At 27.4% G+C, this 16,755-nt stretch overlaps 1 protein-coding gene and 1 long non-coding RNA gene across 2 annotated transcripts; both read right to left on the bottom strand.

Annotated features, from left to right (window-relative positions):
• Positions 1-357: 357 nt before the first annotated feature.
• On the bottom strand, positions 358-7,050 carry LOC112694328. Its single transcript, XM_025569765.1, has 5 exons — positions 6,788-7,050; positions 6,583-6,696; positions 6,445-6,528; positions 3,193-3,312; positions 358-431 (listed from the first exon to the last, which is right to left on the bottom strand). Exons 2-5 carry the CDS (start codon positions 6,686-6,688, stop codon positions 358-360), a joined length of 384 nt encoding a protein of 127 aa, XP_025425550.1. The 5' UTR covers positions 6,689-6,696; positions 6,788-7,050.
• Positions 7,051-7,637: 587 nt separating this feature from the next.
• LOC112694350 lies at positions 7,638-15,895 on the bottom strand. Its single transcript, XR_003149562.1, has 3 exons — positions 15,831-15,895; positions 8,050-8,122; positions 7,638-7,724 (listed from the first exon to the last, which is right to left on the bottom strand). It is a non-coding gene; the product is annotated as an uncharacterized LOC112694350 (long non-coding RNA).
• Between the last annotated feature and the right edge of the window lie 860 nt (positions 15,896-16,755).

Genomic DNA, 16,755 nt, shown 5'->3' with positions numbered 1-16,755 from the left:
TATAGACATCAAATAATCATGGAAACTCGTAATAGTGGATAAATCAACTTTATTTTAATTAATCGTCTGCAATAAGAATACAAATTTATAATAATAATAAATTTAAAATTTATAAACGTTTTGGTTGGCGTCCATCAAATTTTTTTTTTATTTAACATACATATACATATGGCAATATTTTAAAAATAACTATTTATTAAGATTACAATATTCAGAAAATAAATATTAAAATATAATTAATAACTCAGTCAGCTGATATGTATTTACACTAAAATAATATCACTAAAAAACTAAAAAATAAATAAATAAAATAATATACAATATAAGAACTAAATAATTATAATATTTGCATAAATTTCATGTAAAAATTACTTCGTCCGGTTCACTTTTTATTTCTGTGAAATATTCATCTTTGACAATCGTTATCTCGGCTAAAAAATCAAAAATCAATTTAAACGTCATGGATAATATTATTTCTGCGGCAGTAGTTGGATTAGACTACAAATATGAGAGTATTATGTACGTAAAAAGGGCTGCGTATTTAATGATTTTGCAAATTAATCTACTTCTACATATTCTTACTTAAAAGTTTTGGCCTTCAAGACCATCACTACAAAGAAATTTTCAAATTAATATATATTTTATTCAAACATCAAATCTAGTATGGTATAAATCTGATTTAAGTAATATCCATTTAAAGCATTAACTGTGATTCCGCACGCGTATGTATAATTTGAACAGTGGATGTTAATAATATTTGTAATACAATTTTATATTTCATTAAAGTGTTATATTTTTTTATGAGAATTTTGATGTAAATTTTTTTTTTTAAACTTTTTATTTGCGTTTCTAATAGATTATGGCTTAATCATTATAATTTATAATCAGCAAGGACTGTATAAGACACGTTTAAAAACATATACATTATGCTAAATATATAGCTGATTATCTTAGCATACAATATTATTATTATAATTAAATATTGAAATACTCTGATAATAATAAAAACCAAAATATTGCTTGATAGCTGATAACTATAGTTCGATATAACAAGAAAAATAAGAATACAATTGCAAGAATATCAAATTTAATTTAATTTAAAATAGTATTAACGTGAAAAAATTCGATAGCTACGTAACAGGACGGTGTAATATGTTACAATACAAAGGCTGTACGAAACTAAAATAAAAAATAAATCAATAATTGAAAAATAATAAAAATAACTGCCTGCAAAACTAAAAATTTGAAATTCGAAAATACACGCATATGGATTGTCTTCTCATTAATTAAAAATTTTGAACAAATGTTCGAAAGTATTCAACATTTTGTCTAAAGTTTTTTATTTTTTTTTTAAATCATTGTAAAATATATGCCATTCTTCAAATACTACATTTAAAATAAACACCGATCAAGTATTTTCAATTAACAGGGGTGTACATTCAATTACCATATGAGGGGGAATTAAATTACATATATACATATTTTTCATGTTAATATCAAACGCCTATTTCTATACCTCCTTGGAAGAAAAAGGTATGTTTTTTTGATTCCATCGTAATGGAAAAATACTAAATTTATACTCACATTAAATATTCATGACGTATATATTTTTCATTCTAACCATTTCAAAACTGGATTTTTTCCCCAGCCTTCCCCCTCCACCATTTGTACACAGCTAGAAACAAATCACGGCTTATGGTAACTAACCCTCTAATGAATTAACATACTGGACCATGTACCTATGTTGTATTTTCAATGATTGTTATATTCTCCAGCGGGCATATACAAATAATATCAAATCGAATCAACTCTCTCATTTCCATTACAATTTCCCTTATTTTTCTACTTACGATTACTGCCTACACATTAATCAGATAGTCGAAACACAAGACACAGATACACATAAAAACCGGTTTTTAGTAGAAATATTGTAATATTTACAGATATTTAAAAGTATCAATTAAAAATATAAAAACTAAAAAAAAAATTCTTAATCGATTTATATACCCCATAGATCCGCAATTCTCAATCGTATAGTATAATAAGCTAACGACATCGGATTAAAGATACACACAAATTTACGTATGATTAACAATAAATCGGCGAAGGAAAAAAAAAGCTTATTCAGACAGGCTATGAGGCATGTACAGACGTAGTGATTACAGGTACAATTTCTGTCGATGTAGAATATTTTTCTACGAACGTGCAATACCAAGACGACAACCACATGCCGTACATAATCTTTCCGTGGATTTTATAGTAAATATTTTATTGTTATGCCAAGCTTAAAAAATGAATAGATCAATGTCATCGGATATCGAAAATTAATCGAAGAGTGCAAATAAATCGTCGCAGATAAAAAAAAACTCTTTTACATTACTGGCGTCGCCCAATAGAGTACACTAATAATAAAACATAAAATATTGAATACGATTTGTGGTGTAAGTACAAGACATATTTTTATTATTATATTCTACATCTACAGAAATACTTAAGTTTAGTAACAAAATAATAATTGATTTCGGATAATTTTAGAATCACATTTAGATATTTGTGCTTGATACTTATTCCAAGATATTTCTAAGATACAAAATTAAACTCATTTTATTGAAAAGTAATGATAATTTCATTAAATTATTTTTTAATTGAACAAAAATGAATATCTGTAATTACCGATAAATCAAAAATAACTTTACTTACTTTTATGGAGGGAAATTTGTTATACGGGATGGTCTTAAAGGCCGAAAAACAAAAAAAAAAATTTTACATTTAATTAAATGTATTCGAAGTTCTCGTGTCGAAACGTTTTGTTTACAAACACCAACATTTATATCGGTGTTGTATTCGAATTTCAAAAATATTAATCAAATTTTTATAAATACTATTAAATTAGTATTATACTATTATTATTATTACTATTATACTATTTAATATTAATATTGTTTACAATAACATTTTCAGAATTTTATTCGAAGTAATAAATAATTTAACATGAGTATTATCATATTGTAATAGATGTGATATAATATATCTCATAATAAACATATTAATTTCCCATTATTCATTAGTCTTTTGTTCGAGAAGCATCAGACTAATACTATATTAATGTTTGAAACATGCATGCAAATGAGCTTAAGTTACCAAAAAGTAACTACGATATTCTTATTCGTATAAATTTCAAATTCTACTTACGAAATAAGTTCATGTCTTCAATATCACTATTAATTTCAGTTTCAATTTGCATAATTCCTAAAGACTCTTGTTGATTTGTCGAAAATGATTGACATGCTTGTATTGTATCTTTTTTGACATCTAAAATATAAATTTAATTGATTACATTAAATACATCCCAGTACTGTAAATAATGAACAAATTTAAATATATTAGTCTTCAATTTCGATCTTTTTAAATTTAATGATCGTTTGAGGTCTGATTTACATTTCACAGAAGAATCTTCATCGCTAGGATCTTTAACTTTCAATATGGGTTTCTTTTGTAGACCTAATAAAATAAATAAGAATATCATATTGTACTATACATAATAAGTATTTTTCACTTATTTGTCCTCTTATAGCACATATGATACAATTATATAATGCACCTTGGTAAAACGTATTTCTTCCCCGTATTACACGTACAATTATTTGTTTATTTCAAATTTTAAGACTTATAAACTATCATGAACAATTTTTGGTGCTCTTCTATGGCACGAATTTAATGATATCACTTATGATTTGAGTAAATAAACAGATGATTTTTTTTTTTATGTTTTGTAACCAAAGAAATTCATTTGTATAGGAGTATAACATTTATTTGAAACTATTACCATGAAAACATCAAGAGTTTCTAAATGTCTAAGACTAAGTGGAATATACCTCCAAAAACCCCATTGCTGAGGAAGAATCCTTCTAGTATTATTTTCACCCCGTGTAAATAACGATTCGTCGATTCCCACTGTTAATTTTGGTAAAAAGCATATCGCACTTTCTTCGTCATTACACACCGAACACAACATATCGTAGTTGAAACGAACCATGGTCGATCAGGGAACTGACAGTTTGTGATGAATCGTGACAACATCGAAATAATTATAATCTAGCTCGATTACGGAATTTCGGTTATTTACCGACCGCCGCCACCGACCGTTAGAGTAGGTACAATAATCAGCTGCATACTAGTTGCGTCCCAAAGATATCAACGAAAAAAGCTCTAATCCGAATTGCGGCCCGAATTCATTTTTGGTACAGACGAGTTGCGGCCCGGGTTTTCTAACTATAGATAATTTAATCTTGACTGATAAAATATTTTGTGAGGCTTTTCATTCGAAATTCAACGCTTTGTTCTACAGTGCTCATCCTAATATTTTTGTATTCATCGATGTTCTGAAAAATGCACAGAAGGATACCAATATAAAATTAAGAAGCCGTAACTTAAATTTTCACAGAACAATTATCATTGAAAAAGAAACATTTATTAGAAATGCTATGAAACGGTTAGAAGAAAACCAAATTGACAAATTTGAATTTATACATCATACAAGTCTTTACCAGTGTCATAATACCTACGAATTTTACTAAATTATACTAACATTTTTAACTTCAATAAATATCATATACGTTTTTACCAGTGCTGAAATTTTTTAATAAAAACAATACATTTTAATATCAGATTTTAATGTCAAAAAAACTTTTTAACCATAAAAAATATCATATATGTTTTTACCAGTGCCAAAATGTTTAAATAACCTAACTACAGGATCTAATAAATATGAAGGAAAATGAAGCTTTTTAAATTTAAATTTTGGGCCGCAATTCGTATGCACCCCAAAAAAACTCGGGCCGTAATTCAGAAGTAATTTTTACCGCGCGACGCAACTAGTAGCCACCCCAATAATCGAAAAGTATCCAATTTTTTAGTATAACTAATGTGATAAAAATATAATGATAAAATATTACCACACTATTATTTGTTACTTTTGTGCACCAATAATAATAATTAAAATTAAAATACAACTCTTAAATATTGTACCTCGTGTCATCCACGTTTTTTAATCAAATTTGATAATTATTTTATTATATTATCATCATTAATATAAAAAATAATAATTGTTTTGATAAATTATTAAAAGGTTTAAATCATTATAAATCAGCTCTCAACTTCCAGCTGTTACAATTATTAAAATTTAATTTAATTAATCTAAAGCCGAGTTCACACTTACAACATTCGCGCGTACCGCAACACCATATCGTAACTCCGCCGCGTAACTGTAACTTCTGTGTGAACATGAACGCGTAACAAGAAAGTTAAATATCAATTTTTGTAAATTTGTAAACAGAATATATTTTTTTCGTAAAATTTTGGTTTTTAATATTTCTCTTCTACGCGTGTTTTTTTTTTTTTTTTTTTTTAATAAATTAATTTTTAAATCAATATCGACTTGAATTTCCATTAATACTTGAATAACTAATAAAATATAAGATGAAATGTAATGTAAAATATAATACGAATGTAAGAATGGGAAGTATGCAATTGACTATTGAAGTATATGTGAAAATTTTCAGCTCCGTTCGTTATTTCTGGGTTATTGTCTAGTACACTAGCTTATAATTCTGGCCCAAAATCACTATATTTTTTTTAATATATAGTCTGAAAAATTCATTCTTATTGTTACATGGCACTATTGAAATTATTTTAGTAAATCCGTCCGGGACATTATTTGAGCTTAAATGTGATAAATCGGAAAAGTATAAGCCACCTTCTAATCTCAGAATCATTTTTCAGTTATTTTTTTAATAAACTTATATTTTTTTGTGACTCCCTGAGCCGACTTTGTCCTAACCTGATTGGAAACTACGATTGAAAATAAACGTTATGCTTTTAGAGTATACGGACATCCTGTACACCTAAAATTTTAACTAAAAGTTGGTTTTTATTGTTCACAATCTTGTGCGCAAACGAGTCTTCATCAATTTAAACAGTGGATGTTAACAATAATAATAATAATTGTACTACAATTTATACAAACAGTATATACACATAGTATATATTAACAGTTTACAGAGTATAGAAGGGAAATTGTAATTAAGAAAGACCGAGGACTTTATTTTCGAGCAAATAATCTCCAATGTTTGTCTTTTAAGTGATATGGAACGAAAGAGATTTTCTAAAAACAGGGAAGAGTTATGAGCGTGTGTCCGACTGCAAAACCAATTATATGTTTGAATATAAAAAGAGAACATATATAATAAACATAATTCAATCTTATTGTGGTGAGAAGGGCATGTACCTCAAAATGTTGACAACCTTTACTCAAGTGTTTGGGATTCATCAGACAAATATCAATCATAAAATACATTAATTCTTGAAATATGCATGCAAATAAGCTCAATCTACCAAAATATTACTATGGTAATCTCATTTTTATTAAATTATATTTTAACTTACAAAGTGATACTACGTTTTCGATCTTTAATACCTCATCTTTTTCCGGATTTGTCGAAGGGTGTTGTATTTTTTTTTCGTCGTTGTCTAAAATATTAATTAAATTAATTATATTTCAATAATACATAGATTTATACATACTAATTTCAAAATTCAATTTTTTTGAATTCACCGAGTGGTTATCCCTGGGTTCACGTTTTATAGTACAATTTTCCCCAGGATCTTCAACATTCATTTTGAATTCCATCTCTTGAGCTAGTCAAACAAATAAATTAATAAATCATACATAAACAAACTAATCTAATACCATTTATATATACTTATATAGTTATATATTTATATTTACATCGACTTTCGACTTCCAGCGATTTTAACGAATCTACTTCAGGATTGTCAAGTTTTACATGATCAATGTTACCACCGGTGTTTTCCTTGGAGTTTTCATAAATTATATTAAATACATCGAGTTTCCCGTAGTCAGTAAGAATATTTATTAAATGTCCAAAAGATGGATTATTAAGAACTTTTTTCTTCACTATTAATTGTAAACATTGAACTTTTTTCGGATGTTGTTTTTTATATTCTTCGTTTAGTGTGCGAACATCAAAATGTAAATTTTCGACCGCATTTTTAATAATTGTTTTAAAACATTTATTCTCGAGAGCTGACCATTTCAAGTGATTTTTATTACTCATTTCATTTTCATCACGGTTAATAAGAAAATTAACATTAAGGAATTTTTTTGCAAACTCTTTAACACGTATTTGATCTTTATTAACATTAACCTTAACTTTTGTTTCGTCGGGTGTAACTTTGGGTATTTTATAGCCTTTCAGCCAACTCAAATCACTATTACCTAATAAACTGCGTTTTACGTTTATTATCGATTCATCCATGCTGTTATTTAATCTATTAGCTTGAGCCCATCTGAAGTTGACTATAGCTTTTTGTGGTTTCGATCTGTCTAGTCTTGTATATTCTATTGAAGAAAAATATTTTTCATAACCGTATGGTATTGATTTTCTACTTGATTTTTTATTAAATCTATCCTTTGATTTTGCATTGTGTTCCATAGAAGTATTTTTATTTTTTGGTTCTGATGTTTTTGCTATGGATTCAAAATCAAAGTTTTCTAATATAGTATCGACTGTAATACCAACGCTGTTAATAAGTTGTTCGTGGTTTACTGATATTCTGTACGCATAACTTCTCGTGTTTGGATCAAAAATTTCTGTACTTTCGGGGCTTCCACGAAATGTCGCGGAACTTGGTGAGGAAATCGACTGTTAAAAAAATTTGAATCATGATTATAGTTATTATATATTTAATATATTAAAAATACTATTTAAATTACTTTTATCTAGCCTTAAAAAAATATAGATTATGGCCCAGTACTTAAAATATATATTTTTATTTTATTTTGGTAAAGTTAAATCATGATACATTTTAACAAGTGATATTTTTTCGAATACTCGATGAAATAATCAGTTAATAAATTTAATTTCGAATAGGGACATTTTCAAAATAAATATTTTAAATTTATAAATGAGCTCTTTATGCTTATACCAAATTATAAATTTTATTTTATTTTAACGAATTTCAACTTACCGCAAACAAACTGTAAATTGTATGTAGGTTATCCAATAATGTATAACATTCGTTTAATTTCGATCTTGTCAATCTGTAAAAAATATAGATTAATATACAATTTATTTAAAACTCAAATTTCTGTACATCGTGTTGGTTTTATTATTTACATTAACAATTTAATTATTAATCGTATGTATTTGGAAGTTTTATATAACTCATGTATTTATGTATTTAATGTGTTAATTTAATTCGAACCAAAAAAAAAAAAGTTGATACAAGGGGATAATTTTACTTTCCTGTATTTTTCGTTAAATGAGATGTTTTTTTTATATCAAGTAATAGAAAACATTAAAACAAAACATTTCAATTTGCCTGTGATTTGCTTATGCAAACCCGTTCTGCTAATATTCATATACTTAGATTTTCCACTTCCTTAGTTTTAAAAATATTTATTTTTTCTTTTAAGTTCAATTTTAATTTTTATTATTATTAATTTTAACGTAGATACAAGTTCACACTATGTTCTGCTCATAACCGAACCATTTGTCATTTTTCGAATAGGAAAACCATTAAGATAATATAAAATATGAACGAAATGTATAAAATATAAATATACTCTTTTTATTACTTAAACATTTTCAACATCATGTTTATATTAATTATTTTCGGTATTGTGTCCATTTATGAGAGGTATTTTTTAATTTTGGTACCAGTTTTTAGTATCCAAGTCAATTATTAGGAGTGTTCTTAATTAGAAGTTTATAACTCCTATTATATGCATACATTTTTATCGGGGAATTTAAAAGTGTCCACTATTGGGAAGGGTCCACTATTGATATGTGTCCATTAATAGATGTTTCATTGTAATACATTACCAATTGGATGCAACCATTCATGCCTAGATCATATATTTACTAAACTTAAATGTATTATATCTAATTGAATTCACAAATTTATTATTTATTAATAGCAATAAGCACTTAATTAGCTTGGTAATAAGCAAACTTAAATCACTGACCATTTTTCAACCTTAGTTTCTACGCTTACAAACAATAATTCCAATACATAAAATAATAATTTGTTTAACTAAATAAAATACGTTTGATCGAATATAAAATTAAAGGGATAATTATGAATAAAAATAGTCTGATATATACTTAAAACAAAATCGATGTTAACAAGTGTTGTAAAAGGTTCATAAAATGTATATAATTTAATTGATAAATGGGCGATACCTAAAGTAATAATTTCTAAAAAGAAGAAGCATTTTAAATAGTAGATGTCATCTGGTTTTTTTGATATTCTACTTCAGATGTTTCCAATCTATTTCAAATCGCGACTCCCAATTCTTTTTTTTTTTTAATGCGACCCCTACAAATAATACATAATAGAATATAAAAAATTTTTGAATACATGTATTTAAGTACGCGTCTGAAATATATACGTTTGAATTTAATATAATTCAGTAATTTTTTTTTTAATTAACTGAATTTCATATAGGATAATTAAAACTTAATTTAATTAATGATTTTAGTTTTCTTGACACTAATTTAGAATTATTTATAACCTATTATATCATGCATATGACTAAGTATAATATAAATATAATTAAATCGTTAGTTTTAGTTTTCGTGACACTAATACCTCAAATTGTACAAATTACGTATGGGGCAGACGATAATAATAAAAGTAATAACGGTGAATTATTTAATTTCGATTTAATTATCGTTTATTACGTAGCTAACAATATCTATAGTAAGAACATAGCCATCCCAAGGGGGGGGGGAATGGAGCAAGTTCCCTAGAGCATAAAACGTATTATGAATTTAGGGGGCATCATAAATATTAATGATAAGAAGAAAAATTAAGTTATTTATTTTAGATATGTAAGCATTTATTTTTCTTTTCTACTGAAATTTCTGGAACCTAAAAAATTTTACAATATAAATTATTAAATACGAAATTATATAAATAATGTGTTACATGTATAAATATTACAGTATGATAGAATATTATTGATAAATTAAAATGTTTAATAATAAGATCGTCAAGCGAGGACGATCTTCTACTGGCATGTTCTAGTTTCGTGGTCATGAAATAATTAAATATCGCTTGCTATTTCGAGCCAAAAATCGATTTTAAGTTTCGTTAATTTATACTTAGGATTTGATGGGTCTCATAGAATAAGACGCGCTATGTATAAATTAATTAGCGTGATACACTGATCGTCAGAGAAATCCATAATTTATAAATTAGTATTTAACTACCTATCAACTAGTTTACAAATAAATGTGGCACTAAAAAACAGTTGATTATTAAACCCTCAAATGCAGGTGAACACAAGCGAATCTGTTGTGACGAGCTGAATGACGTTCACACTGAATGTCATTTATTTTGATCTTGCCGCACCGAAGGCGAACGAATGATACAAATGGCCGTTCGTTTGCGTTCGGCGTACTGTTTACACCAGCCTAAGGCTGGGCGCACACCTAAAAAGCAAAACTGCTTCGAGCTGCGCGGAAAATTTTGTTCCAAATAGTTTGGAACAAATTCCATTCACACTGACAAAACAGAACAGAACAAGACAATAATTCTGGATTAATTTTTGTTTGTAAGTGGCCTATTTCTAATATTACTTTATTTTACTGTCGATTTAACATTATTATGTTTAGAGGTGAAAACTACTTGTTGTTTCCACCTTTGCCCTGAATTTCCTACATGCAGGCGTATTAATTTTTAGATTAGTTATTAAATTATTTTATTTTATCCATTTCCTGCACGTAGGCTTATTTACTAATATCCATACTAAATTATATTGATTGTTAAATATTGATTGTTAAATATTAATTATTAAATATTGATTATTAAATATGCTTAGCCTTGGACTTACTACAACATCTACGTATTTCAAAAAGTATAACGAAAAAATAATAAAACAAAAAAATTTCGATTTGATTGTAGGATAAAAATACGACTTTTGCATAATCGTACGCCCCTTTGCGATTCGCGCGTATTGGCGTAGGCACATTTCGCCATACCCTTACTTCGCCACTGACTAGTCGTAAAATAAACAAGTGACTTTGGTTTTCGTATTTTGCTCGGAGCAAAAATAGAACCCCGGACGGATCAAGACTGAACATGTTTTGTTTTGTTTTTTTATGTGTAGATGTTGACCGATTAGTGTGCACGCGTTAATTACTTAACACTGTTCTAATGATGTCCAAACTACTCCGAGATGATCCGAGCTGCTCGGAGCAGTTTTGCTCTATAAGTGTGCGCCTTAATCGTTAGTTAACCGAACTCGCGTTCGTTCGCGTGTAAACGCACCTTTATACATCGCATAGGACGTACTGCACTTAAGATAAAGTATAGTCAAAATATAAACATAATGACAGCAAAGATAAGATTAAATTACATTGGTTATCGCACGGATAAACGGTTATACGTCAACTGACCTTCGCCTAATTGTTTTAAATAACCGATGTGATGTTTCATTAATTCCATTTATTTTTAATTTTCTATTATACGGCCGGTCCGTCCCTGTAAATTTTGTTTCAATAATGCGATTGTATCAATTATCCGTGTTTCTAATAAGCGGTTTCTACAGAATTCAATTTTACATATTTTTACATACTTCTCCATAAGTACATGTTTATGTACACCTATTTCTCAATAATTCCATTTTTTCCTACATATTTCGACAATTTGTTCGTATACAATTACTTAACAGGGGCGTCATTTAAAAGGGGGCAGACTATGGCAAATACCTCACTCTAAAGAATTTTTAAAAAGTCGGCAATTTTTTGTCCAGTAATCAAATGCTAAAATCGGTAAATAGTAAACTTTTATTTTCTATTTTGTACTCAGAAATCAGATAATATTCTCTTTTACATACACGTTTACGGTTTATTAAAAGTTGGGAAATATTGACTCCTCCCCGGTTTATGATAATCGTTACTATGCAAACCTTATAAACTTTATTTTTGGTATACTATATATATTTCTAATGTGATCTTTATAAAACAGTTTTCATCATTGTATATACCATAAAAATTGAGCTCATAATCTATAAAAAAAAGTTAAGATCATACTTATTCACCCCAAACTACAGTACATAATATTTGAGATACAATTTTGTTTCTATAAATAAGTTCTATAGAGTATTAAATATACAAATAATAAAATTATAAGTATTTAATTAATTAGATTTATATTATTATTCCATTAAACCTATTGATAGGTAACAAACTCATAGCCTTTAGGATAAGTAAATAAATTAATGTTTTACTATCTTTAATGTTATTATTTAATTGGGTAAATTGAGACGTTTCATGTTTATCATCATTTGTTTATCATCATGACATCATTATTCATTACTAATCTTTACATATTTTGTTCCGAAAAAATATTTTATTGATAGTCTATAAATATGATAGTCCATAAATATTAAATACGAGTATTTAAATATATAAGTAACTATAATTTTTTTAAATATTATGAAGTCGACAAATTTAATCAGTTACCCCACCCTTTCAAAAGTTGAAATGACGTCCCTACTTGTATACGATTGTATTTTTCAATGCAGACAATTTCCCATGTTTCCAAAAGTACGTAAATAAAATAATAACAATAATTGAACTTAATTACGGTCGATATAAGTTCGAGATTTATTACATCGATAAACGATTGTTAATGATTTATTTATACGTGTATGTATTTGAAGTACTGACAGCAAGTCAATAGACCTAAATTAACGAACTTCGAAAAAATAAAATGTATTATGTCAGTACTTGATTCTACTTCAGCAGTTTCTATTCAAAAAGCGAGAAAACTATTAAACAAAGATGATATTAAAAATAAGTTAATCTATACATCTGTTAATTTTGGATTTTGGAGAATACAATAAAATAACTAGAAACAATAAAATTGACTTTAGTTCTAAGTTTAAAGAAACTGTAAAATTCACAGAATAGCTACAAGAACCATTGGTAGTGGCAGTAAAAGTAAAATATGCACAGTGTATTAAACAAAAATCTTGATTTACACTACCTAAAATTGATTAAAAACATCCACTGTGGTATAAATAGGGTAATATTGCAGACTATGGTAAGCGCGCTCATTTATATATTGCAAATATGAAATTTGCACCCATTACCCAGATTTGGACAAAAACAAATCAAAATAATTAATAAAAAATAAAATCATAAATAACTAATTATTTTGTGAATAAAGTAAAATATTTTATTTTAAATAGTTTTAGTAGTGAATGAAAAATAAAAATTACTGAAAAAATATATTAAATATATAGTAAATAATATCCAATTTTCGTGTAACAAAATTATGTAAAAAATATATTATTCATAACAAAACAAATAATTATAATAACAATAGTTTATATAATATTTATAATAATCATGAAAAAAATAGTAAATACTATACTAAATAAAATTTCCGTACTTATAATATATGGCTACAGTGCATTTTTTAACTAGTTAACTAGGCGACACAAATGTCGCCCAGTGATAATACTCTGTCGACCGTATTTTAAAAGATTGGGCGAAATAATACGAAACAAACTTGTAATACTATAATCGTACTATGATATTATACATTGATTATTTTGAGAAAAACATTTTTTTGTCGCCCAGTGAAAATTCCTTATAAAATGCACTGTTAGACTTTATTTAAAATTAATTACAAAAATGTTACGAAAGTAGAAAAACTCTATGAGCGGGTTAATAACATGTCGATATCGAGTGCTAAACCTTTGGATCATAATTATATGATCTAATGGTTTAGGACTCGATATGATCAAAGGCTAAACCCATTAGATTAGCCCCTCATGGATAAAAAAATAAATTTCAAATTAATGTTATAGGTTCTTAGTATGGAATACTAACTATATGAGCAGGGGGATATGTACAGGGGCGAATAGACATGATCTAACCGGGAAAAATATAATATAATGGTTCACATGATCATATCCAAGTTCCAACAAAACAATTACCTCAACTTTGAGGGAACCAACCTGTCAATCACTACCTCTTTTTTTTAGTAAAAATTGATGTAAATTTAATATTTCACTATAACAACCACATTTATTATTTTACTATATCACTATAATATAGTCGTATTATTATATTATTTTACCATACAACTTTATTTTATTATGTTATATTATATTACAGTAGTACCAAGGCCGTATCTAGTATTCGTGGGGGTCCAAAACATGTATTTCAACTTTTGATATTTGGTTAAAAATAAAACAGAAAAAGATTTAATCTTCTTTTGTTAAAATTAATATCGTATTTTCATATGATATTATGATATAAAATTAAAAGCAGTCAATGATTAATTGGGGTTTAAGTCATTTTTGACTGAAAATATTTATATTATTATTAAAATTAAATAAGTATTTTAAAAATTCGTGAAATATTGAAGAAATTTCGAGGGGGGGGGGTCCAGACACCCTGGACCACCCCCCAGATACGGCCTTGAGTAGTACGTATTGTACTAATTATAATTGTATAACTGTAAAAGATAACTTGACAGATTCACTTATATTCTAGTGGTTGTGCTGGTAAAATAAACAGTAACTAAAACTTTTAACTCGTATACATATATCAATAAATAAAAGTAAACATGTGGGTATATTTATAACCTTTGGATCAGGGGCGGATCCAGACTGAAATAACGAGGGGGTGATTTTTAACGGACACACATGATATAGATATTTATATAGATAAAATTAAAAATATTAATTTTTATATGGGTTATTTATTAATATAAAAAAAATCTTAAAAAAAAATTATACACAGTGAAACCACGATTTACCGTATTTCGATTATCCGTGCTCAGTCTTCCAAAATTATCGTCGCTCGAAATTGTTCGTCTGAAAATTTTAATTAAGTCGGACGAATTTTATATTATGTACAGATTATCGAAAAGCGTAAACGAACTTTTCAGCGATAAAAATATGTCACAGGTAGATATGAGTTATAATTAATAGAGTCTAATAGAAGTTCTTCAACAATCATATTTATCTAATCACGTTATAACTAATATATTTGGGAAATTTTCAAGTCTGTCGAATTTGTTTCATATTATTAGGTGTATTATTAGCATTTGCTATAACCGTTTCAAAAACAGTCATTGAGAAAATAATATCGTACACACTTAATATGGATATAAAATTATAAATTTTTTCATAATTCGTTTAATAAAACGTCTCGATTAACCGTGTTTTTCATTTTTCCGTGTGACCCTTCCCCACCATTGCCCTAGATAATCGAAGTTCTACTGTAGTAATAATAATAATAATAATAATTTTTTTTTAGTTATTCCAATGTGTCTCTTAACAATAGAGTTTATAAATTACAAATTTGTTGGTTATAGAGGTACCTAACGATTTTTACGTTGATCATCATCAGTTATCACGTTTCGGAAACACCGACCAACACAAAACTTGGTTACGAATATTTAACTATATCAGTATATCACCAAATAATAAATATAAGTGGTAACATAGTACCAGCATAAGTTGGTATAAAAAAAATTAGTTTAAGATTTCCCTATTTACCCTTGAAGTAATTACGGCAAAAACTAAAGTCTACTATGGTGAACGGGGGGGGGGGGATCGCCCCATTCGCCCCCTCTGGATCCGCCCCTGCTTTGGATCAATATCGTGTAGCGTATGATCAAAATATTATATTATAATTTACAAAAAACAATAATATAAATAGTTAATAACAATTATTATGATGTGTATAGTTTAAATTATAATACAAAAATGTACCTACTTGTTTAAACGACTAAACTCCAAAATATTCTATAGTAAAATATGCTAAATTCTAATCGATTTGTAGGTATGTAATATTACATAGGTACAATTGTACGTTGTACACAAGAAAGACAAAAGCAGAATGATGTAGTGAATAGTTGGAAATACATTATATGAAAAACGTACATCTGTATTCGATAATAATAATAATGATTTATATTGGTTGATGGCAATAATTGGATAACAGCAGAGGGTCACAAATAAGCACAAAAATAATACCCAAATTCCAAGATAAACACTAGGACGGTGGTCCTCGCAACTATTTTTCGATAGCTGATATAATTATATATCAATTATATATCTTATATAATGATGATGATATAATTAATAAGGTGGACTTCCCTACTGTTCAATCATACTATGATATTTATAGATTTAAGCTAGATTTAAATATTTATTATCAGTATTATTTTAATTTACCTTTATTTTTATGTATGTACAATAGTGTATCTATGTATAATAGTGTTAGTACTAATATTTTTCATCGATCCATTTTCGTCAATATAAGTAGCGGCCCTTCCCGGTGTTCCGGCTGCCCTATCCGCCCCTGGAGATGTACCACCCATTTTTCTTCAATATCAAATTTAAAAAAAAAAAACAAGGGCCCAAACGTGATCCTCCCCCCTCCCCGGTTATCCGACAGAAATGTTTTGTCTATGTGTCAAGGTGAAATCAATGTTGTTTATGGGAAAAAGTTCGTAATGGAAGTTGAAACGGAATCCTAAACATTTCGGTGTAATACTTTTTAAACAATTCGTACTCAAAAACGATGACTTTGTGCCAGATCAGATGTTACAGAACGTGACAGAACAGGAACAAAATATAAAAGTTTTGAAAATAAAGTATCCCAGTATACAAATCTTAACCATTGCTTATTCGTGTAA

The sequence above is a fragment of the Sipha flava genome, unplaced genomic scaffold (genome assembly GCF_003268045.1).
Source record: "Sipha flava isolate LNK unplaced genomic scaffold, YSA_version1 127_pilon_pilon, whole genome shotgun sequence".
NCBI classification, from domain to species: Eukaryota; Metazoa; Arthropoda; class Insecta; order Hemiptera; family Aphididae; genus Sipha; species Sipha flava.
Note: the sequence above shows the minus strand (reverse complement) of the source record. Positions and strands in the feature narration are given on the sequence as shown.

Bases quoted from the DNA above. Each gene is read 5' to 3' on its own strand.
- LOC112694328 (XM_025569765.1), bottom strand. From the start codon at position 6,688: ATGGAATTCAAAATGAATGTTGAAGATCCTGGGGAAAATTGTACTATA. The intron at 6,529-6,582 runs GTATGTATAAAT...TTAATATTTTAG, and splicing joins AAAATTGAATTTTGAAATTA to ACAACGACGAAAAAAAAATA. The intron at 3,313-6,444 runs GTAAGTTAAAAT...TTTATATTTTAG, and splicing joins CGAAAACGTAGTATCACTTT to ATGTCAAAAAAGATACAATA.